Source organism: Drosophila pseudoobscura, chromosome 4, assembly GCF_009870125.1.
Source record: "Drosophila pseudoobscura strain MV-25-SWS-2005 chromosome 4, UCI_Dpse_MV25, whole genome shotgun sequence".
Lineage (NCBI taxonomy): Eukaryota > Metazoa > Arthropoda > Insecta > Diptera > Drosophilidae > Drosophila > Drosophila pseudoobscura.
The window spans coordinates 16,508,358-16,531,113 of NC_046681.1; the positions used below are offsets into that span (position 1 = coordinate 16,508,358).

The 22,756-nt window shown below is 43.3% G+C and overlaps 7 protein-coding genes across 7 annotated transcripts; 3 read left to right on the forward strand and 4 right to left on the reverse strand.

The window, feature by feature from the left end:
• Positions 1-11,573: 11,573 nt before the first annotated feature.
• On the reverse strand, positions 11,574-15,041 carry Kr-h2 (Krueppel homolog 2). The gene is made up of 5 exons (XM_001357145.4): positions 14,898-15,041; positions 12,852-13,130; positions 12,540-12,789; positions 12,343-12,476; positions 11,574-12,276 (listed from the first exon to the last, which is right to left on the reverse strand). The coding sequence occupies exons 2-5, from the start codon at positions 13,082-13,084 to the stop codon at positions 12,054-12,056; spliced, it is 840 nt and encodes a 279-aa protein (XP_001357181.2). The 5' UTR covers positions 13,085-13,130; positions 14,898-15,041; the 3' UTR covers positions 11,574-12,053.
• A 45-nt stretch (positions 15,042-15,086) lies between these two features.
• LOC4817847 (protein-lysine N-methyltransferase CG9154) lies at positions 15,087-16,000 on the forward strand (the record flags this gene model as incomplete). Its single annotated transcript, XM_033379385.1, is given in 3 exon segments — positions 15,087-15,357; positions 15,422-15,587; positions 15,645-16,000. Coding segments are annotated over 3 exon segments (663 nt in total), but the record flags the coding sequence as incomplete, so codon positions are not given.
• Pfdn1 (prefoldin 1) lies at positions 15,959-16,731 on the reverse strand. Its single transcript, XM_001357147.4, has 3 exons — positions 16,563-16,731; positions 16,334-16,476; positions 15,959-16,262 (listed from the first exon to the last, which is right to left on the reverse strand). The coding sequence occupies exons 1-3, from the start codon at positions 16,590-16,592 to the stop codon at positions 16,055-16,057; spliced, it is 381 nt and encodes a 126-aa protein (XP_001357183.1). The 5' UTR covers positions 16,593-16,731; the 3' UTR covers positions 15,959-16,054.
• Positions 16,732-17,135: 404 nt separating this feature from the next.
• LOC4818162 (farnesol dehydrogenase) lies at positions 17,136-18,266 on the forward strand. The gene is made up of 2 exons (XM_001357148.4): positions 17,136-18,018; positions 18,080-18,266. The coding sequence occupies exons 1-2, from the start codon at positions 17,227-17,229 to the stop codon at positions 18,119-18,121; spliced, it is 834 nt and encodes a 277-aa protein (XP_001357184.4). The 5' UTR covers positions 17,136-17,226; the 3' UTR covers positions 18,122-18,266.
• Positions 18,113-19,564, reverse strand: LOC4818120 (uncharacterized). Its single transcript, XM_001357149.4, has 3 exons — positions 19,424-19,564; positions 18,499-19,368; positions 18,113-18,436 (listed from the first exon to the last, which is right to left on the reverse strand). Exons 1-3 carry the CDS (start codon positions 19,468-19,470, stop codon positions 18,163-18,165), a joined length of 1,191 nt encoding a protein of 396 aa, XP_001357185.3. The 5' UTR covers positions 19,471-19,564; the 3' UTR covers positions 18,113-18,162.
• Positions 19,565-19,672: 108 nt separating this feature from the next.
• Positions 19,673-22,036, forward strand: Fbw5 (F-box and WD repeat domain containing 5). The gene is made up of 3 exons (XM_001357150.4): positions 19,673-20,237; positions 20,297-21,721; positions 21,787-22,036. The coding sequence occupies exons 1-3, from the start codon at positions 19,770-19,772 to the stop codon at positions 21,868-21,870; spliced, it is 1,977 nt and encodes a 658-aa protein (XP_001357186.3). The 5' UTR covers positions 19,673-19,769; the 3' UTR covers positions 21,871-22,036.
• On the reverse strand, positions 21,947-22,634 carry LOC4817883 (E3 ubiquitin-protein ligase PPP1R11). The gene is made up of 2 exons (XM_001357151.4): positions 22,387-22,634; positions 21,947-22,328 (listed from the first exon to the last, which is right to left on the reverse strand). The coding sequence occupies exons 1-2, from the start codon at positions 22,565-22,567 to the stop codon at positions 22,039-22,041; spliced, it is 471 nt and encodes a 156-aa protein (XP_001357187.2). The 5' UTR covers positions 22,568-22,634; the 3' UTR covers positions 21,947-22,038.
• Between the last annotated feature and the right edge of the window lie 122 nt (positions 22,635-22,756).

Below are 22,756 nucleotides of genomic sequence, written 5' to 3' on the forward strand. Positions count from 1 at the left end.
AGCATCTATTACATCTGCACCCATGGCTACCGCAACTTTGTAAGTATTCCCAGCTAAGGCTTTCCATGTGGTACGAGTAGGGTGTCACAGTGTCTTATCAGGCGACGCAGGTCTCTTGCATAACTCGCAACTATTTGCACTCGGCAATTTATGCCATATATCAGATGTCACACAAATTAATTCACATTTAGAACAACATATGTTTGTAAATTTCTTTGTAAGCATATACAGTGAACGCTTGAGAGGGTCAACAACCGATTTAAAGAACATTAAACAGCGCATCCCAACACTGAATTCTATCAAAAGTGAACAAAACTTTAAGAATACAAGTTCTTTTATCGCTTAATTCCCCATAACTTTACATAACTTTGTAATTTAGTCTTTAGACCATGGAGGAACGACCTAATTGTAGATCTTTCCCTTCCCTTTCCCACTTTGACTTTGACTCTGTCCTTCCAGAAGAGCTATCCCTGTACAAACTCTCTGTACCTTGAGGTAGCCGTGTAAGTGCAAGTACAGTAATGCCTTATTCACTGTGATGTAATTCATGTTATTGCGATTGCAATAAATTTGTTTACCAAGAGTGCGCAATCCCAAAGAGCTGGACGGATAACAACAAGTACGCTTATAGGACTGGGGAGACACAATAACAGATATGTGGGAGAGATCCACAGACACTCGAAAGAATGATTGGATGGGAAATTCTCTCAACCCCCCATGTCACTCTTATTTAGTACATGTTTATCATTCAGTTTGCGGCTATATCTGTGTCTGTATGATATTTCTCAGTGCCTTTTCAATGTCAATGCCAGACACAGGCAGACTAGAGAGACATCTGATGAATTCGCACACCTTTGCGATATCTAGCATTCTCTATACTGTGTGTTATGATTACGTATAAAAATCGTGGTTTGTAGTACTTAGATATGTACATATGTATAGTATGTCTGTTTGTTCTAGATCACTAGCTAAGGGCAGAGTTTTATTTCCTTTCCAAATGACTTCTTAGGGGAAGTCAAATTGTCTTGCCTCCAAAAGTCAGATAGGTCGTGGCACAGCTCTAGAGATAACGTTTCAAGGTTGCCAAAACATCGACAAGAATAAATTAACTTGTATTATTTTCGAGATAGGGTCTTGCGGATGATAAAGCACTTAAGAGAACTTTCAAGGGTTATAAGACATTGAGCTTTTCTACAAAATCGAACTTCAAATACTATTTCTATTGTGAAATCTTAAAATATATAGAAATAATATGGTTTCATTGGAATTTGATTAAAATTTTTAGTGCGAAACTTTAAGTACATTTTCATGTGAATGAAATATGGCTGCAAGAATCTGAAATTTTCTTAGAATCTGTTTTTAGCCTGTTTTTCGTCCATGACGAAAATATATACCAGGTGGTGCATTCCCTCTCTGATTTGGGTCTGGTCTGGTTTTGCGCCTCGAAAAGAGAACGCCTTGGATAATTTCATCAATGGGCCGCGCAGACTTTTTTCAGTAAAAATTCGATCATTTATGACAATGGATGTGGGAGTACGAGGATGTACTCATACTAGTAGCAAATCCGATTTTCCGTAAGTTAATGACAAATACTCTAAAACAAGCTGCACGACAGATGACGACAAATGGCTGATTACAAAACAGCTTTGTTTTCTGCGTCTGTTTTTGTTTGGTTTTCTCAGTTGAATATAATAACAAGAGCGTTAGTTACTCTCTCGCAAAAACAGTGGCAATAATATAATTAGCAGCAATCAGCAGTTGTTTTTTAAAATAATATATATTCCCATATGTGTACATAGGTGTGCAAAGCAATTACAATAACAATTAAATATACGAACACTATGCATTATAATGTCATCATAATTATGGTATTTTAGGGAACCGAACCGTTTTATGCACTTTGTTTTAGGGACAAAATTTGTGAGATACCGGAGCGATGACGCGCGGAGCGTACAGGAGGGCCAGAGATCGCCATTTTGCGGGCACGTAGGCAGCAGCGGCAGACTGCGTCAATAATAACTGCATTAAACGGCTACGACGCCCAGCCAGCGAAAACTCTCTCCCGCTCGTACTGGTGCTCTCTCTTTCTCTCCCTCATACTTTTTCATGCGGTCGGCGACAGTCGCTCTCACTGCATTTCCTCTTTGCTGCGCTTCTCTTGTTCTGTCTTTATGGCCTCTGCTTCTGGCGCTGCTCGGGCCCCTACTCCCTCCACTCCTCTTTTGGTGCTTCTCTGCTGCATGGCGCGGTTCATTGACCGGCGACACGTGCATCGTAAACTATTGCACGCCCTCTTCCATTTTGTGCGGCCAGCAGCCGTTGAAAACTCTTGCACGGCCTCTCTGAAATACACGTTGCATTTATCGCATGCACATGCTTGCTGCACTACCTCTTCCCTCTCCCGCTATCCCGCTATCCCGGTCTCTCTCTCTCTCTCTCTGTCCATCTCCCTCTGGCCACTATAAAAATGGCTTATTATAGCTAGACGGTCGGTTTGTTCTGCGGACGGTCTGTCGGTGTTGCTGTCTGATTTTTCTCGATATTTGCTTTTCACTCGCGCGTGGCCTGCACTTGTGTGTGAGCGCGCCCTCCCTCTTACCCTCTCCCATGCTCGTACAAAGTTGTTCCTATCTCAAGAAAACTAGCATTTCGATTATTTTCGGACTTTACAGTTATTTAAAGGAATACAGGGAAGGGCTATGGTTAATATTAGACCAGGGAACCCTGTACGCAGATTCCAATGCAAAGGAGTACCCTATAATTAGATTTAATTGGTGCTTCTCAGGGAATAACATCACAGAGAGAGATCGAAAATAGATAGCAATAGTGCCAGAATATGGCATGCTATCATTACTGCTTTAAATATATATAAATAAATTAAATAAAAATATATATAATAAATATAAATATGTAAAGCACCCACCCTAGGCTCACTCGCGAACCAAAATATATTTATATAATAAAGAGTTGAAACTACAACAATTCCATATACCCTAACTCTCTTCAAATGCCCCTCTATATATGTGATTAAGCATTATGTCATCGACCGCACGTGTATCTTGATTTCCGCTGAGCGAACTATCAGTGCAACAATATTTACATACATTATTTATATTTCAATGGAACACTCCTGATTCCGATAAGAGTCCCTTCCTCGGCGCTTCTATAGCTCTGAAGAGTTCATTGTAAATTATAATTTCTTATGTGATGAAATGCTGAGAACCCATGCATTTGTTGAGGTATTTAATCTAAAGTATCCCCAGCCGAAGAAACAATTTCTTTTAGTGTTTCTTTGAATATGAATATTTTGAGAATTTACTACATGAGTATCGATTTCCGTTTGTTCGGGGAACCATCAAAGGTTTTTACTTTGTTGGTTCTTAACTTGTACAGTAAAATCTCTACTTGCCGGACACTTCAGGCAGTTGCTGTCCATCGTGTCCGTCTGTCAGAGCTCTCACAGTAGTCCCAAGCGTTGGAATGGGTAAATTAGTTTCAGTTTTTGTGAATGAACACCTGCGATAAGAATGGAATCAGCAGAACCACCTTTTCCCTGCTGTAACAATCTAATCAGTAAAAGCTCTAACTGAGAACCACAAATTCATAATGATCTTGCAAACTGATCGGAAACGGTCAAACAACAGATGAAAATCTGTTTAACCTATTACGGGCCGCTCATAAAAGGGTCGTACGATTTTCATTCTTTGTAAAAATTGTACTGTTTGAAAATTATCCTTGCAGATCACCCTTTCCTCTTTACTTAACAATAATCATTATTGCGATAACTTTTACCATTTCGGCGCTAAAATTGTTAAAGTATCCATTGAACGTTTAACAGAAACTAAAAGACTATTCAAAAATTCCTTTATTTTAATGCTGGAATTGATTTCAATAAGTACATTTTTTCCTGGAAAAGCACTTTAAAATAACTTTTAAACCTATCCAATCTATAGTTCAAAATGAGAACATTTTCTCAAAAAACATTTCAGATGAATTCTTAGTCATTCGTAGACACAACCTCAGCGTCTGGCCTTAGGTGCTAATTAATGTTCTAGACAAGCCACTACAATGTTAAAAACAAATCGAAAAAACCAGTTTGGAATAGCTATCGAGACTCAAAGAGCTTGAATTCAAATGCTAGAAGCAATGTGGACCCAGAAACTGCGCAATCCATAGGTGGGCTCCGTGGGGCGCTAAGCCCATTGCAATTCAGTTCCCTTTCAAAAGAGAAGCGATTGCTTTACGTAAGGGACGGCGTCGGTGATTATTTATGAACCGCCCCTCCCCGCCCCCCCGCTGCCACAATGTGGGCACAAAGTAGGTCTAATGCCTGGACTGGACTGGACAACTGGCTCTATAGACGCGTATGTATTTCCCACCGACCTTGACCAGCGCCCAAGGCCGCTCTCTGTCGTGCATTGACTCCCAGGCCGCAAGTAGTTTCTCAGCCCCCGCCCCCCCCTATCCGTGCACCCACTTGAGGATCGTTTTTGTTTGGCTTTTACGACCGCACGCGCTCCGCGAACGGGCGTCAGAGAATCGCCAGCACAAGTGCAAGTACAAAATGCAATATGGAAAATGTGAAAATTCAAACTGCAAAATGCAAAATACACAATATTTTAGCATTATTTATGATGACACGCTCTATTAGCAGAAACGGGGATTTACAAGCAAATTACTAAAAATGTGCATTCGTTTTTACAGAACTTTTGCTGGTTTTACTCTCAGCAGTTCCGGTGCTATTGTACGCTTTATGTTCGCCGATTAGGCGTACGTGCTCCGGACAAAGTGGGCCGTAGCCCTGCTAATATTGTATATTCCGAAATATAATTAGACCTCGAAGTGAAAAGGATTGATTTATGATGGATGATAAGAATCCCTTTAGAGTTTTGGCTACGGTTTAAATATAGCCCCTGATGTCAGGTTACAAGAAAGACTTGTAAAAATACAGCAGATACGAGGGCATGGGTATAAATAGTTTGGTAAGATAGTAAATAATCATTAATGGGTTGTGTTAGACTCTAAGAATAGTTCTGTGTCTATTTCTTTTTAGCCATCAATGAGATACAACAAAGTACAAAGGACCCAACAAACAAAATAAAATAAATCCACGTACACGACCTATAGACTATAGATAGGAGTAAAGTAAATATAGACGCCGGATCGGTGGATGAATGGACGTAGCCTGAGTGCTTGAAATCAGGCGTAACGCTTTCTGATAAGAATCGTGTTGTCGATAGTGTGAAAAAGGGGCGGATCTGACATCCGGTTGTTGGAAAGGGGGCGTGGAGAAACATAACAGATTTGTTGATAGGATAAAAGTCGCTGAAATCCTTTAATATTCATTATTCGGTGAAACCAAACCGATGAAATCCAATGATTTAATTCATCTTAACTTGGCCTTCAGTGCCCTGCTTCTTTTCTAAGTTCAAACCACCCCAAAAACTCCACAAAATCTCCCCTTCTACCAGCCACTCTTTCCTTACCAATTTGTGGAAAATCTGTTTGAGCCATCGAAAGTAAAGCCTGCCTAAGGACATCAAACGGAATTACGCATTTACCCCATAAATATAGCCATTCGGACACTTCAATTGCTTAAGTTATGGCTGTAGACACGTTTTATTCTGGCTGGGTCTGTCTGTCTGTCTGTCTGTTCCTATTCAAGGACCTCTTAGCCTGGCCACATGGCACAGTTTTCATTCCTTCCCTCCATTACTCCATAATGGAAATGGATGAAAGTGTCAGAACAGCTTAAAGTGACAAGAAAAGGAATAAGCTGGAAAGAAGAGGTGGGTAGAGGTCCTTTGCTGAGATGAGGCTTTTGTAATTTATAATAAATGGATCTTATTTCAGGTGTGTACAAGTCTTGCAGAACTTCCTTCCAAGCTGTAAATCTACTAAAAAAATGTAATGGAATCCAGTAGTATATGAAAACCCCATTAAGAATTCATATTTGTGTGAGCTATTTTGTTATTGAGTTTGTTAGTTTTTTATTGGTCAATTATAACACGTACATACATATGTACAACCGAGTATGTATATATGTATGTAATTACACAATCTTCCCGCATAGTCGGATTAATGAGCTTCAGTCAAATATGTAATAGGGCAATGCATTCCGTGAGTTTTCACTTCGAGTGCCTAATATATTTTTTATTGCACTTTTCTTGTTGATCTGTCGGATTATATATAGAAATATAGAAATATTTGTCTAGTTTCAAGGGTATTTATAGGTCCCTGTCGCCAAAGCTGTGACTGGGAGAGAGATAGAGAGTTCAATGACAGGTGATCGATCCGGGAATGAGTGTGCTCCTATCTCTAAGGGAACGCTCTAAAAGTGTGCTCTTAAAATGGGCATACCAGAAATATATATATTCCCAAGTATTCCCCTACAATTTCTAACCACAAAATTCCATTACACAGCGCTCCCTTCGAGGTCCCTTAACCCCAAATAGATGCGGTACGAAATCTGCGCAACCCCCATAAGAAACCCAATTAAAAGTTTCGTGTCGTTGCGTTAAAGAAAGTTTTGTCTGGGCTCAAAAACTGCCGACTGTTAATGTCATAAATTTCAAATTTAACGATTCCAGATAGAACACAGTACAGCGGGTTGCAGGGTTTTCCCCTTTTCCGTATCCCCTGTTTTCCCGTTTCCCGTTTTCCGTTCGCGTTTTATGTGCCCGTTTCCGGTCTTTATCTGTTTTCAGATGTTGTTCCGTTCAGATGTGTGTCAAGTTGCCACCCACTCAGCCAGTCGCCCACTGTGGCTCACCTTCTGCCCCTTGCTCCTTGCTCAAGGTGTGGTGTGGTGCCACCCCCGTGGTACGGCCTGCACCAAGACCAAAAAATGTCCTTCCCAGCTACGGGGGTTGCTTCTGGTTTTTTGGATGGTTTTTCCTGTGGCTTCTGCGTCTTGCGCTTGGAGTTTTCCGGCTTAGCTTTTCCTTTCTGCGCCAGGTTCATTGACCTTGCCATTTTCTTTTCACTTTCTTGACACCAAAATTTCCCTTGTCACTTCGGGGGTTGACTTTCGGCAAGGAAGAGGAGCGAGGGTGGTTTTGTAGGCAATTGACATGCGCATAATTTCCCTTTCCATGGGGTCGAGGCGGGGGCGGCTTTTCCTACTTTGTTCGGTGGGGGGCCCCAGAGGAGGACTGGTGGAAGTTTTTTGATATTGTCATGGTGGGGAATACTTTATATATTTTTGTTTGTTTGCTTTTAATTTGGAGCTTTCACCGGCCGGCATTGTTTGGCTGTAATGGTCCTGAAAATTTAATGGGCTACGACAGCCGAAAAGGGGAAAATTATACGAGTGTGGAGATGAGGCGTTCCCAAATGGGGCCACCCAGAAGTTAAGTGTATGCGTAATTCCTAATCACACTCGACATTCAGTTTAGTTACTTTGCAAATCTGTTGTGATTACCAGGCAAGATTTCAGGGACTTGGAAAGAATTGGGGATAATTCAAGGCGAAAGCTAGATTGAGTTGGGTCTAAAATGTACACTTTTGAAAGGTTCTTATCGAAAATGAGTGTTTTACTAGTTCTCTTTACCTAAAAACTAAAATAAGTCTGTCGTTTTTTCTAAGCATTTTTCTAAGCAATCCATATATTTTCTACAAGAAACTACATATGTATATGTATGTACATATACTCCTTTAGAAATGTTATCATCTAAAGAAAGTTCCGTTTTCCTGTGGAATTTTCCACATTGAAGCAATAAAACTCTATAAATCGAATCGCACTTCCCCTCCAGCATTAACATCTGCATCTATCGATCCAAAAGCTACTGCCTCAAAAGTGAAGAGCAATGGGATCGATCGGATCAACCATAAAATTGCCACTTGAACAAAGATATATGGATCTGCAGCATAACTACATAATTCCAATCAAAACAACACTTGAGGAACCTCCCACCAAAATCTAAGGAGGGGAGGGATGAGACCCCTACCCCGAAAATAGAAGCACCTAAAAGAACACGAAAGAAAGCTCGATCAGTATGCGGCGAATGCCCCCTAAAATATGTAGAAATCATGAAAATGAATTGGAAACCAGAGCTAGAGGGAGAGAGAGAGGCATGAACACGGGGCACACGAACTTATCTAATACTATGGATACCGTTACTCGAGGGGTCACTGGCCAGGGAGCCACAGGCCCATCCACAGCACTTGTACTCAAACAAGAACCAGACACAAGCACACGAACACGCACAAGCATGCTTGGATTACTCTCCCCAGCCGGTTATGTCACGTCCGATTGGGGGGAGGGAAATTCACCGTTGGGACATTTCATACGATTTGAGTGCAAGTCGTTTGAGTGAAAATTCAGTTTGTTGCATGCGGGGATATTTATTTCGAGCACTGATGTGGGAAATTTGTTCGGGTTTGAGAGAGGAGATGAGAGGAAATGGTTGTCCCTTTTTACTGAGGAGTATGGGTAGTCTGAGTGGAGTGAAGTTCGATGATTTCCCAGCGGGATGTTTTGGGTTTGAGGGAAGGGAAATGGTTGCCACTCTGTTTGAGCGGTATTCTGAGTGGAGTGAAGTGGTGGGATATTGCGGAGATGGGAGAAGTTTGTTGAGGCATTGTATCAATAAAAACTGCAAAGGAAATAAAAAGAGAGCGAACGGGTACTTTGGGATGATGTCTCTCTTTTCTCTCTCCGTTTATAGATTTAATTTTTTCTGAAGCGGTCTTGGAACGATATTTCATACGAGTATTTGCATGGTACGGTTTACGGTTATTCGAAGAGCCTGCTAATAAGAATTCATATCCATCGGCCATCTATGTAGTTAAGACCCTTATCAATCTTCTGTATGTGACATGTACATACCTCTTGTGAACACACACAGACCCAATGCAAAAACCCACCCACCCTTCCGCACGCTCAAATTCCCTTTTGCCCAGCCATCAGCTGTTCGTTAGAGCTGCGCAAACTCCAGGCGACTACGCAATACAATTGAAATTGCTTCGGGGAGAACGCGCACAGTGCGTGGTGCTCTTAGAAGAAGTTTCCGCAGACACCACCACCAGAAACACTGACAACAGGGAAATTTCGGTTTTTTTTTTTTTTTTTGGGAAATACTTGAGTCGTGACCCATTTTCAGTACAACATTTGATGGAGTTCAAAGACCTCACGGCCGTCCGTCGCTCAATGTGTTTGCGTTGTGTGGTGTGGAGAGGAGCGACGAGTGACGGGGGTCGTCGGCGGACAGGCAGGGGGACGGACTGGCGGACTGGCGGACGGACAGCTGAGCGGACAACCCCAAAAAGCCTAGGGCTTAATTTTCAGCTGTGCTTTCTGCCTTTCGCTTTCTGTGTCTAATTTAATTCTTATTTTCTATTACACACACACAAAATGCAACTGTTTTTCGGCTGTTTTCGGTTTAGATGCGTATGGTATGGGGGCTCTGTCATGATGTCATTTTAGAAGTTTGTTTTATATTCTTCTGTGGGGGGCAGGAGGCCGGCGAGGGTGGAAATGCATAATCAGCATTCTGCTTTATTTATGCGTACATTTTATGCGTGTCCCAAGCTGAGGATTGGTAGGGCGCTCTGCAATCCCATATCATAATATGATGGTGGTTGCTATACAGACACCCGGCCGACCCGCCCCGTCCATGTGCCTTGGCTTGACCCATATATGCAGACTTTTGGGGCGAAGAACATACGACCAAATTTAAGTATTATTTTATTTGATGGTAGTGATAGAATTAGCATGAATTTAATCAAATATTTAGATTTGTGGTTCGTTTAGTTAGACGTTTATGATTAGATATGAGTTACTTGACGTATGGCAGATAATTTTTGCTGCGATTTATTGTAAATTTAGTATTTCTAAGGACAGATAAGACATGCTCTAGGGATAAGCTTATTTGGAAACAAACGGCGGCGGAAAATTTATAAAAAATCAATCAAATAGGCAGACCAATCCTCTGTATCTTCTTCATTCTCTACCGCAGACCGATGGATCAGCCTTTGAACTCCAAAAAACATATTGAAATCTTAGAGCACATACCAAAAACTCTCATCAAAGATGATCCACCATCTCCGGTTCAGTGCCTTCTGTAAAAACGGAAGCTACAAATCAATTTGGGGGAAAAAAGCCGCCCCCACAGCACACCCACAGACAATGGATAATAAAAAAAAACTGTGAAAAGCGGTCAAAAATTAAACGAAATATAATCTTGGCCACAAAATTTCGTTGCTGCTGTTTTTGGGATGCTTTCTGGAAAGGAAAAACAAATCTTTGGACTATGGAAAGTTCAAGAACCCCATGAAACCATCAGCACGCAGACGTTTCCCATCGACACCGACACCGACACCGACACGCCATCAGCCATCGATGGCTCACTGGCTATGCTGTTGGATGGAATGGACTATTTCCCGTACCCCATACTCCCCCCAAAACGGCCCCACCACACCACTCCCGAGAGACAGGGAAAACTTTACCCCGCACTACAAACGAAAGTGAGTCTCTCCCTCCAAGTATTTCTCCATCTTCACCCTCTTGCCGGAGACCAGAGAGCACACTTCTTTTTTGGCGCACGGCAGTAGAAGTTCATTGAACTTGAGGGCAAATCGGAAGCGGAGCTAAACACACATTCTCCACTCTCCAACACCCACCCACCCAAACTCCACCCGAGAGCATTCGATTATTTTCCAGATGGGCACAAAAAGTGGGGTTTGGTGGTTGAAAAAGAAAGCCAGAAACACTGGCAAAACATGCTCAGATACGCATTGGTTGGAGTTAAATTGGTTAATTTACTCATGGGGCGGCATGCCACACCCTTTGCCTACCTCCCAACGGGCACTTTTCTTCGAAATGAAAGCGAAAACGCAACTGAATATGCCGCTTTCTGTGTTGTCTGTGTGCTTTGAAAGGGAAAATACTGTTGCATACTTCGGGGCGACCTCAATTTCTCAATACAGATTTTAAGAGAATGGTGAAAAAAGCTTTAGATGGCGCTTCTCTTAACTTAAAAGATATCCATCAGATGATCTTGTACTGTAATATGGAATCTTAAGTTTATGATATATTATATCATCATTAAAATCGGAGGTGGGGCATCATTACTTTGGAATTACTTTGGGAACACCGAAATGAGAGATTTAAGAATATTAGACATGTATTTCACCCAAATCTTTTACTAAGGCAGGATTCATTTAGAGAAATCTTAGTTGAGCTTGTTTTGAGAGGTTTCTTACTTACTTGATTACTTATTTAAATCCATTGGAAATTTAAGGGTCGTGTCTATCAAGCGTTTTAACCGTATAGTTTTAGCTATACCTCTAAATGGGCTTTCGTAAAACCAGCTTTCCTCCTTTAAGTGGGTAAAATATAGTCCAGTTTGGATGTGCAATGGGAGACTACTATATACATATTTGGCAAATAGCAGAATCCAAGCTGACTTTTTCTTCTAGAGGTTACGTCCTGGCTGTGTCTAGGTGTTTCAATCTTATAGCTTGGTAAAAGCCCTGGGTTTACAACAGATCTCTCTATATGTACATCCTTTAAAATGTACTTATACGTGTACTCTTGATTGACTCACAAAATAACCAAAACATCTACCATCTTGAACATTTTCTGATTTATTTAAGTTTACTTTACTCTGTTTCGTTTTGTTCACTTAATAGTTTTACACATTCATAAAAAATATATGTAAATCATCTTCATTGTCATCTTCAGTTGTCCAGGTCGGTTGTTCAGTTTTAAATAACGTATAAATTATAGCGAAACAAATTATAACTAATTTGTTACTCTTTTGAATTTAATGTTAATAATACGCTTTGAATATGTGTCGTGAAAATGTGAGTTTACTCAGAAATTACATCCCAAAACGCGTCGGATGGTAAAAGAAAAAGACAACAAACCGATTTGTGAGGGCCCCTATACGGAAATGGTGTAATGCAAACAACAGTTTGACTAACAAATAAAACCAAATGAACCCTAAACACTTGAATGAGCGTCTGTGTGAGTGGGTTGGTACAATAGTTAAATAAGCTTATTTAGATGTCCTTAGTAGCGTCCTCCTCCAGCAGTGGTTCTGTTCTCCTTACTGAGGAGGCACAGGCGTTGGCTGCGGCGCCAATCGGCTAACAATGGCAATGCCCCCGCGAATGATTTTGGCGATGGCAGGAGGAGCACGAGCGGCCAGCGTCTCGAAGGTGATGCGCAGCTCGGCAAAGGCGGTGCGAGGATAGGGATTGCGGCGTGAAGTATAACGCATCACCACATAGTGATAGTAGATAATAGGTGTCATCAGGCCCGCGTGGCTCCTAAAAGGGCAAAGAAATGGGTTATAAAACATCAAGAAAGCAACGAAAAATTAACCATAAACTCACATAAAAGTGAGAACAATAGCATAGGGCATAATGAAGATCTCGCAGAATGCTGTGGCCTTCAGTATGTTGGCCGCCTGGAACTCCACAATCGAGATGATGAAACGGGCGCCCCACCACGAGTTCTGGCCAATCAGCTATAAAATAAAGCACAACCATTAAGTGATGGTCAATCAAGGACATCTCCTTAGCATGCTTACATCCAACAACTTAAGTGAATAGCTGGAGGCGTGCAGCACAGAGTAGAGCAGCACGGGGACCAGCACCAAGAGCGACGGCCGAATGTTGAAGAAGATCAGAGAGTACACCATGTAGTGACACGAGTCTTCGGCAAACAATTTGCTCAGGAATTCGCGACTGAACGAGAAGGCAGGTACACGTTGATGCAGGCGCAGGGCAGAGATGGCCGCATTGGCCAACAGAACCTTGGTGAAGGAGCTCTGTTGTGAACTGTGGAGAAGATATTTGAATTAAAGATGCTGTTCTTTTCTGTTCTCTTTTTGAATACTCACGTAAATACGGGCAACACATAGCTCACGGTAAAGAATATCGATAGCAGCCGCAGGGCCCACAGTGCGGAATCAATTCGATTCGTTTGGAAATGCTGCAAGAGCTTGGCCGGAGCATTCTGTGGTTGGTTCTGGTTCTGCTGCTGCTGCTGTTGCTCCTGCTGCTGTGATGTACTCTCAGAGCCATTGGTCTCGGCGCTATCGAAGCGCGGTGGCTGGTCGGTGGATGTGCTCATTATGAACTTGTCGGTTGATCGCTGTGCACCTTACTGGATTTTTAGTCTGCAAGTCAGTCATAAAAGGGAAGAAAATACAATAGAGAAACGTAATGAGTTTACTTTCAGCGTTATCAGCGGGAATTCTGTTCTTATCGCTCCGGTATTGGCCTGATAAGCTAACCCCCATACCCTCACTAGGCAACCACCGAACCATATCTAATGTCTGTGTGTGTTCTTCACCTTTTGGTGAAGTTTCTTCCTTTAGAGATCTTTCTTTCAGCATATGCTGATCCACACTCTATGAACTTATGACTCTGTCTATGACTGAGATCTTGTGCTGCTCAGGGCTTTGGAACAGCACGCGCTTTGGCTTTCAATTGAAATTTGACTCCGGTTGTTAAACCAGTCAAATGGAAAGTTGCAAACCCAGACACACTTCACAACACCACTTAAAACACAAGAATGGGCGTGTCAAAGAGGCGTTTTAATGGTCACGTTGACTCAAGATGAAATGAATTACAGACCAAACCATGTTTTGCATAGGCCACAAAAAAAAAAGAAATCACAAAAGGGTTAAAACACAATGGTAAGAAGCGAAACTTAAATGCTCTTCAATTGCAGTTTATGGCTTAATATTCATTCAATTCTTTATCTCCAGCCGAAAAGGTCTTTCCTAAAACTTAAAATGCCAGCAATTTATGATGCAAAGCACAGTAAAACTTGTAAATTTTCCTCGTAAAGTTTAAGAAACTTGCAATTACAGACAAGACAGGGGAGTGCAACTGACTGCGACTGACGTCTGGCCACAATGTGCAGTGCATGGTGTTACGAAATACACGTCGAAATATTAACACAGACAGACACAAATATGGCCAAACAGGTGGCTGCCACACAGAGTGCGAAGGAGAGAGGCAGAGACAGCAAGAGATACCACCATACCGCGGAAGCAAGAGTTGGGTAAACAACACAACACACACCGAGAGAGTGCGGCGGCGCAGCGGTCAGTGCGGACTCCTACGTGTATGTACATGTACCTGGGATATGTGTACATAAAATGACTGATGTAGCGGGAATGAAGGCGGGTCATTAGGTGTCATTTAATATGCAAGAGCATTCGAGCGGAGGTGGGCTAAGATATGACATTACTATTGATTTTAAGGATGGGTCCTTCAAACGAACTGGGTCAAGTACTTCACTTTGATAATTGCCTTTGACAATAGATTTGGATTATTCATGCGAAACCAAAAAGTCACCAATCTGATAAAATTGTGATGAAATATGTATAAATAAATGACGTCACGTGGTCGGAACAGCAAGGAACACGTCAGAGGTAGAACAGAATACACGGGCACGGGGGTACGGTACGGGTGTACACGCACGCTCACAAATTGCCTCCGATTGACATGTCTGAACTTTAAATAATAAAACAAGATCAAAATGACAAAGCAGAATGTATCTACCCAGATATACTACAGACCGCGCTCAAAGTGCAGGGCCCTTTCGAAACTTTGAATTAGATGCTTCCTCCACTCTCCCCAGCAACAAGCGATCGGATTAGGGCACACACAAGAGACCTGCATACTTTTTGATTATAATGCCAGCAGCACACGGCTGTCGAATTGGGTTAATAAGGAACGAAGGGGGGTTGGGGTTCGTTGCTCCGCTCCGCGTACAGTTTTAAATGATTTTGGGACGATTTTGTCGCGTGAAGAAAGTTGGGCCAGGTATTATATTCCTCATTCCCCGTGCGTATGCAAACAGTCAGCGTTGTCTCACACAAAATGCCGCGTAATCCAAGATGTTTTGAATTAAAATCTATCTGCGAACTTACCGTTCACTGAGCAACAAATGAGTCCAGGGTTTCTCACTGGCGATATGGTACAAAAATTTAATACAAATTTTACACGTAAATCAAATACGTCTCGGTCTCTTCCTCTTACACTTTGAACTAGTTCTGGCTCAGTAGAGTTCCAGCACTAAATAATACCATAATGTTCACATATCTCGGAACTGTGGAACCGGTGAGATAGAAATGAACTAAAGAGCCAGCACTAAATAATGCCATAGCGCGTAACAGAGCGAACGCACATTATAGTTGAATTTATTTTTAAAATAGCCCTTTCTGCTTTGAAGTGTCAGAAAATATAGTCATGGAGGACGACCTTGCACTCCCCGCCGACACACTAGCCATTCTCAATGAATTCCTGGCAGAGCGTTCCAAACGCGAGGCCGAAGAGGAGGATCGCATTGTAAACCAGGACGGTAAGGAAGCAACATTTGAAGAGAATTGGGCAAGTTATTAATATAAGTTTTCGAGTTTTGGCCTGCTAAACGTGTCATATTTTATATCTGCAGCAATTGAGCCAGTTCTGGTATAGCAAAAAGACCAAACTCACAGTACGTAACATTGTTGCCAAGCTATTGAAGGAACAACCAAATAAACCCGAAGAACGCAACTACCGCATAGCTTTGCTGTCTTGTCCATCTCTTTACAAGGATATTAAAGATATATATGACCACGGTGAGGAAATAGTCAAATTCAACTACCCATCTTTGTGACCTTCTCCCTCCTTTTTAGTCAGCATCTTCGAGTACGACGAGCGTTTTTCAGCCTACGGCACTGATTTTGTCCATTACGATATCAATTGTATAGATCCAGACTATCTGATAAACCATCACAAAAAATATGATTTAATCATAGCCGACCCGCCGTTCTTGTCCAAGGAGTGCATAGAGAAAATATCTGCCATTATCCTTAAGATGCAGAGCAGTCCCAGTGATTCCAAACTGATATTTTGCTCTGGAGAGGTCGTGGAACCCTGGCTCACAGCCTGTTTGCCGGTGCATAAGTGCAATTTCCGACCGGAGCATGAACGTAATTTGGGCAACGAGTTCGTTAGTTATGCCAACTTCAATTTGGACAATTATATTTAAAATGAACCGAATAAAATGTGTGTTTCTTGTGTGTTTGTGCGGCTACAATGGCATCTATTTCGCGACGACATCAGCCTCCTTGCGCTGTTGAACCAGCTCTCGCAAACCGTCTTCCTGGTCTTTCAATGACTTCTGCAGGAATTCCTTCTTCTTTTCGAGTAGTTCAATGGCCTTTTCACATTTCTCCTGCTTGATCTTCAGATCTTCGCGCATATTTTGAACGTCCGTAAGGAGAAACATGCGACCAACAGACATATAAACCCTGTAATAGTCGAGTAGATTTCCAATTAAGGCATAAAAGAAACATTATAAGGGCGTCACATCCAAACACACCTCGTATCATTGTCCAAATTGTTTGTGCCCTTTTCCGTCAACAGATATTTGTGTTTGCCCGTCTTGACCATATCGCATTTCATGTCGATCATATTGATCTTCTTGGATGTCTCCAATTTGTTGATCTGCATCTCGGTGAAGGCCTGCGGGAGGGGATGAATAGAAATGAGTAATGGGAAGCACGCGCTGCAGGCCGGGTCTCGCCTGGAGCCTTGGACAGCGGCCTCACCTTCTTTAATTCGATGTCCATTTGTGCCATTTTGTTTGATAAATGCTTTCTTAACGTTTATTTGACTTAAATTGAATGTTTTCACTATAAATTTGCTTAAAATCTCAACACCTGCGTGCTGTATAGACCCTGAAAAACCGAACTTAGCCCACTCCAGCCCCCTCTTTTTAAATAGTAAGTGGTAAGTGGCGGAAAATATTATACGATTGTAAATTCTTCTTGAGGATTCATGCCATATTTCCTCTGAACTTAAAAAAAACCACGACATCTCCTGAACTGCGCTAAAATTTTTATTATTTTCGGTGGAGTATTAAAATACCCTTTGGGTTGCAATGGGTTAATCGTTCTCAGTTCTCAGGCATGTCTATACCATATTTTGCTCATTTAATATAGTATCTTCATAGTTTTCCGTACTGTTGTTAAAATTTAATTAATAAAGACCTTTTCTAAGACTGATACCGATGTATCGTAAATAAACCGTCAGTTCAATTTTGAACGGCGCGCCTTATAGTTAATATTTAGATTGTTACAGGACTAATATAACAGAGTATTGAAATATTTTTTTAACTGTTAAGCGCAGCGCTGTTAACATCGATGTAGAGGAACACTTTGACTGTTATCGAGTTCAAATTCCATTTGACCATTGGAGATTAACCTATATTTAATGAAGCCAAAGAAAGGCAAATTAGATGGCGCTGCCTGGTTCCAAAAGCTTACATCAGCATTTCATTCACTCGATAGCATGGAACGCTGGCAGAACAAACTCGCTGTGGTCACAGGTGCAAGCGGCGGAATTGGAGCTGCATGTGCTCGTGCCATGATTGGTGCAGGATTGCGTGTGGTGGGTCTGGCACGGCGAGAAGAAAAGCTGCGGGAGCTCAGGGACACCTTGCCGAAACATTTGCAGGCCAATTTCATTCCCAGACGGTGCGACGTATCGAAAGAGGACCAGGTCCTGAGCTCTTTCGACTGGATAGAAAGGGAGCTGGAAGGACCCGATGTTCTGCTGAACAATGCTGGCATCACACGGGAAACGGAACTAGTGGCGCCGGGGAATACCCAAAAACTGCGTGATGTCATTGACACCAATGTGATGGGTGTGCTCTGGTGCACTAGGGAGGCATTCAACAACATGAAGAAGCGGGATACAGAGGGTCATGTTTTAATCATAAACAGCATTGCAGGACAGCAAGTGCTCAACTTTATCGACGTTTTGCCCTCATTCAACATATATCCGGCCACCAAGTTTGCCATAACAGCAATTACGGAAACCTATCGCCAGGAGTTTCAATTGCACAAGAGCAAGGTGCGTGTGACCGGCATTTGCCCCGGGGCGGTGAACACAAACATATTCCCGGAAGAGATACACTTCTATGTGAAGGATATGGTCAGGCTGGAGCCATCAAATATAGCGGATGCAGTGCTATATGCACTGCGCACACCGCCTCACGTGCAGGTACGAAGAAATTAACCCCTTAAAACAACCCCTACCTACAATCCATATGTTTGCTTTGCAGATTCACGATATTACCATCAAACCCATGGGCGAATTATTTTAAACGTTAAATTTGGTTTATGCCAGATGTACAGATGTTTAAACCTATTCCAAGCCAGCCAGACGTTCTCGCAGCGCTTCCTCGTTCAATTTGTGCATGCATAGAAATTGGCCATTAAAGAACAAGACAGGTATATCATGCCGAAATAGCCGCAAGTAACGTACATTCTCCTTGCGGTCGATGTAAACCTTTTCCAGTCTGAATTTACCAGCATATTTCTGTTCCAATTGTGACACCAAATCATCGCACAAAGGACACGGCTTTTTGGTGTACAGTGTCAGCAGAGGAAGACCGTCCACCTGGGCGATTTTGGGTTTGCTGAAAGATACATTGATATTTTTTTTTGGGTCACTGAACAGGAAACACTCGATGGGACTCACAGCTTTTCGAGAAATATTATCATCAAACGGCCATCGCTTCCATCCATGTACGCACAGCCCAACTCGCCAGCAGGCAGGGAGTGCACCAGATGGGTGAGAAGGTGACTGGCGGTTATATGTAAATTATCGTGGGTGCACAGATTATTTCCGCTTAGGTCTAGGTGAAAATAGCTTGGTTTGGGCGGTTCTCGGCTCGTAACCAGATCCCACGTGTGGATTTGACTGGGAAGAAGAGGCTGACCGCCGTGAACGTGGTACAGAGCATCTTCTCTATTATTTTTCACAGCAAATTCACGCACCAAAGCTAGAGGCTGCAACTGAAGGCGCTCTGCAGTTTCGTATGTAGTCCAGGCCAGTGCGGCCGCTCCCAAAGTTGGCGTTGGTTCGGAGGGATCTGCCTTAGCGGTTTGTTTGCCTCTGGCCGGAGCCTGATGCACGGTCATCAGTTCATTGGCCAGAAGACCATCATCCGGTTCAAGAAACTGGCAGCGTGTATCTCCCGTGATAATGCACTGCGCCTTTCCCTCCCGGAGACTATCCAATGTCATGCGTAGTCCAGTAATCGAGCAGATATCGTCTTGTAGGGCATGTGCCTCGCAGCTCTTCAAGCCCAGCTCTTTGGCTACATTGGCAAGCCTCGCATTGCAGTCGGATGCCGATGCATTCGATGAGCAACAGACAATTAGCTTTTTGAACTCCTCTCGTGGCACAAGAGTGCGTTTCACCAGCTCATCGATGACAATTCCAGCCAGCTTCTGCTCCTCCGCCTTGAATGGTGTTCTCGGGGTACGCACAGCAGCTGCAATTACCACGGCATTGTTGTGCGTTCCATCCAACTGACGGCTAAAGTGCCGTAAGAGCCTCGAAATGCTGGGGAAGAACAAAAAATCCATTATCAGTGTCCTGTCATGGCTGAATTACTCACTTTTTAGAGTGTTGCATGCGAAACCTTTCCAGCATAATCATGTGCATGTTTAAAACATTTCTTTTATCTGATTTAACTACAATCCTTTGATTTTGAAAAGCCGAAACTGCCACAAATTTAGTTTGTTTTCCAAATTACCAGTGTGACCATACCATTCAAACCCAAACAGCTGTTCCAAAAGAAAAAAAAGCGTTAACAATAAGAGGGAAAGTTACTCTTAGTTTTATCCGCTGAAACAAAGGCAAAGCAAAACCAGTTATTACCAATAGCACAAAGACAGTCGAGCTGTAAACCTCATTGCAGAAGCGACAGCTGTATCGACACTCGGCCCAAATTCGGAAATCAAATGGAAGTGACCTTCAAAAAGGCCCGATTGGTAAAGCACACAAATGCAGCAGACGGAGAGTACACAACCCCCCATGGGAGGGAGACTGAGACTTGCACCGATCCGTATGGCTGGTGGGCCTTGCCAGAGCCCGCCCTGCTGAAGATCTTCGAGCGTTTAAATGTCTTCGAACTGCTCCAGGCGAGTCTGTGCTGCAGGAGGTGGCACGGCATAGCCAACGATGATCTGTTGTGGCGTCAAAAGTTCCAGGAGAACTTCAGAGCCTCGCCGAGCATACCGCTAAAGCCAGGTGCAGAGAGCTGGCGATCGGAATACCAGCGTCTGTCCACACAAATACCGTTTGTTCAGGCCCAGCGTCTGGAGCCCTCGATGGAGAATAATCACGGGCATACGCATCAGGTGCTACATGTGAGCTTCGCACACAATGGAGAGATGTTTGCCACCTGCTCCAAGGATGGCTATGTGATAGTGAGTAGTCTTCCAGCGTTCGATATGAAATGGGTGTTAATCAATAATCCTGCTCATAGGTATGGAACTCGCAGCATCCATGCACGGAAAAGTATGCGCACAATATGAAACAATTCAGCTGGAAGTACTCTCAATATTCGCAGTTCAATCAGAGTGACACACTGCTGCTGGTTTCGGGTGTGCATTTTGGATCCCCACAGTCCACATCAGGAGAGATTGCCGTGTTCTATCTGGGAGCGACAGAGTCCCATTTACGCTGCAGAGTGGTCAATCGTCCCTATGATATATTTGGCACTTGGTTCAGTGATCAGTATTTGATCTCAGGGGACCTGCATTGGCTGGCTCATTTGGTGAGTACATCGGTTCTGTGGCTGAATAAGGCCAATCAGGAGATCGACTCTGAGCACGTTCCGATAATGAGCCAATTGTACAAGTTCTATAACCGCAATGCGAGCTCGGTGAGGGCCATAATGGTGGCCAGATGTCCTTGGTTGGATGAAAGTAACGATCCCTTGGCTAAGGTAGAGGAAGAGACGCGCAGTCCGCCCTTTCCGTTTCCCAGTAACGATGAGCCATCTGGTTCCCAGGCCAGTGGGAATCCTCTGTCCCATGCCGCCAGCCTTAGACGCACACGAAGTGCAACCCCCGATGAGAACTACTTGCCAGACATAAGCGAACGTCGGTCCAGAGCCCGGCCTGGAGATGCCACCATTCATTACCTGGAGGAATACAGAAAAGCAGTGGCCCCTACAAACGACGCCAACGAAGAAGAGGACGAGGAAGAGTACGACTCCATGGATGTGCATGAGGAGTACGATGAAATGGAGAACAGCATGCCTAAGTATCTCATCTTCTCGACGGGCTCTAAAACATTTACCCCGCACCAGATCGGCTTCAAGCGCATAAGGAACGTTTACTTTCCCAAAAAACTTGATCCTGGGCCCTCGCTGAAGGAGAGAATAGCTGCCAAGCGGGCCGCCGAGCAGCAGCAGCAGCAAACTCCGCGCACGGATCCAGATTGGTGGGACTACGATTCCGTCAAGGATCGATTTGATCAGGTGGACAAAGTCATCGATCTGCACGGACACATCATTGGCATGGCGCTGAGTCCGGATCATCGCTATTTATATGTTAATACGCGCCCCTGGCCAAAGCACTATGTGATTACCAATCCTCTGGAGCCACCGCCAATAGCTCAGGAGATTGATATACATGTGATTGACTTGATGACCCTGAAGAGAGTGGGGAACATGCTGCGCGCCCATAAGGCCTACACGCCCAGCACCGAGTGCTTTTTCATATTTCTCGATGTCTGCGAGGAGTATGTGGCCAGTGGGGCTGAGGACCAGCATGCCTACCTATGGGATCGCTACTATGGCATTAGTTTGGCCAAGTTCAAGCACTCGGACGTGGTAAACAGTGTGGCCTTCAATCCAAAAGACTCTGAGATGCTCGTGACCACCAGCGATGACTATACAATTAAGGTGTGTACATTTTTAAAACCGATTTTTGTTGTGTTATTTAACATTTAACGCTACATCTTTGCCAGGTTTGGCGCTCACGGGCCAAGGCAAAGGCCTATAACATCCCCATTAATGTGAACGAATCTTTCGAGCTGAAGCCGAAGAAATGAAGGTCGCTTAGTCGCATCAACACTTACACATCCATGTGCCTGCCCTATCTCTTTATGACAGATGTTCATATAGAAGTTAATCTTACTGCCGGAAAAAAGATTGTTTATAGCTGTTAGTATTTAGTTACAACTTGTTAACGTTTGAAAATATACATAATCAAAATCATCCTACGACTTGCCCGTCTGTTCGAACTGGTCAATGGGTGTGGTTGGATCGGACTTAGGCTTGACTGGCGAAACAACGGGCTCAGCGGGCGGGGAAATTGGATCCCCAACCGATGGTCCTGGCTGCGCTGATGCCTGTGCCGATGTAGATGGCTCATTGTCATTATCGTGATTATGATTGTGCCTTGCGTTTCTCTTGCGCTTCTCGGGATGGCCAAAACAGTTCTCACATTCTTCATCGTCCTCCGAGGAACTCTCACCAAAGGCCAGGGGTTTCTTATATATGCAGCAGCCTACAAATTGGACACATTAGCCGTAGCACTACAAAGGAATAGTGTAAAGGTTACATACATTTGGATTTCTTGCGGTTTAAATGCTCATTGTCTATGACACCTTCGTGAAAGATCACCCGGCGTTCGTCCCGCGGCTGTTCCAGGCGCAAGTGCAGTGTCGGAGTAGTTTCTGGCAGACTTCCATCTGTTTCTTCAGTTGCCGTGCCATTACTTGGCTTATTGTTTGTTCTTTGGGCCATTTTTTTTATTAAAACAAATAACAGATTGCAGTCAGTGTGTCAGCGTCCGACCCAAGAAATATACCAAAATATACGGTCTCATTTTAAAAATATACCGTAAATATACTGACGAATTCAAGTTATATTTTACATATTCCTCGTTTTTGATATTCCGTGGAATATTATTAGCTATATAGAACATTTAGCCAT

Coding starts and splice junctions, on each gene's coding strand:
- Kr-h2 (XM_001357145.4), bottom strand. CDS start 13,084: ATGAGCACATCCACCGACCAGCCACCGCGCTTCGATAGCGCCGAGACC. Junction 12,477..12,539: donor ATTCACTTAAGTTGTTGGAT/GTAAGCATGCTA, acceptor TTTATTTTATAG/CTGATTGGCCAGAACTCGTG. Junction 12,277..12,342: donor GCTATTGTTCTCACTTTTAT/GTGAGTTTATGG, acceptor TTGCCCTTTTAG/GAGCCACGCGGGCCTGATGA.
- Pfdn1 (XM_001357147.4), bottom strand. CDS start 16,592: ATGGCACAAATGGACATCGAATTAAAGAAG. Junction 16,477..16,562: donor TGGACATCGAATTAAAGAAG/GTGAGGCCGCTG, acceptor CCCCTCCCGCAG/GCCTTCACCGAGATGCAGAT. Junction 16,263..16,333: donor AATTTGGACAATGATACGAG/GTGTGTTTGGAT, acceptor CGACTATTACAG/GGTTTATATGTCTGTTGGTC.
- LOC4818162 (XM_001357148.4), top strand. CDS start 17,227: ATGAAGCCAAAGAAAGGCAAATTAGATGGCGCTGCCTGGTTCCAAAAG. Junction 18,019..18,079: donor GCACACCGCCTCACGTGCAG/GTACGAAGAAAT, acceptor TTTGCTTTGCAG/ATTCACGATATTACCATCAA.
- LOC4818120 (XM_001357149.4), bottom strand. CDS start 19,470: ATGCACATGATTATGCTGGAAAGGTTTCGCATGCAACACTCTAAAAA. Junction 19,369..19,423: donor CGCATGCAACACTCTAAAAA/GTGAGTAATTCA, acceptor GTTCTTCCCCAG/CATTTCGAGGCTCTTACGGC. Junction 18,437..18,498: donor ATAATATTTCTCGAAAAGCT/GTGAGTCCCATC, acceptor TGTATCTTTCAG/CAAACCCAAAATCGCCCAGG.
- Fbw5 (XM_001357150.4), top strand. CDS start 19,770: ATGGAAGTGACCTTCAAAAAGGCCCGATTGGTAAAGCACACAAATGCA. Junction 20,238..20,296: donor CCAAGGATGGCTATGTGATA/GTGAGTAGTCTT, acceptor TCCTGCTCATAG/GTATGGAACTCGCAGCATCC. Junction 21,722..21,786: donor GCGATGACTATACAATTAAG/GTGTGTACATTT, acceptor CATCTTTGCCAG/GTTTGGCGCTCACGGGCCAA.
- LOC4817883 (XM_001357151.4), bottom strand. CDS start 22,567: ATGGCCCAAAGAACAAACAATAAGCCAAGTAATGGCACGGCAACTGAA. Junction 22,329..22,386: donor AAACCGCAAGAAATCCAAAT/GTATGTAACCTT, acceptor TCCAATTTGTAG/GCTGCTGCATATATAAGAAA.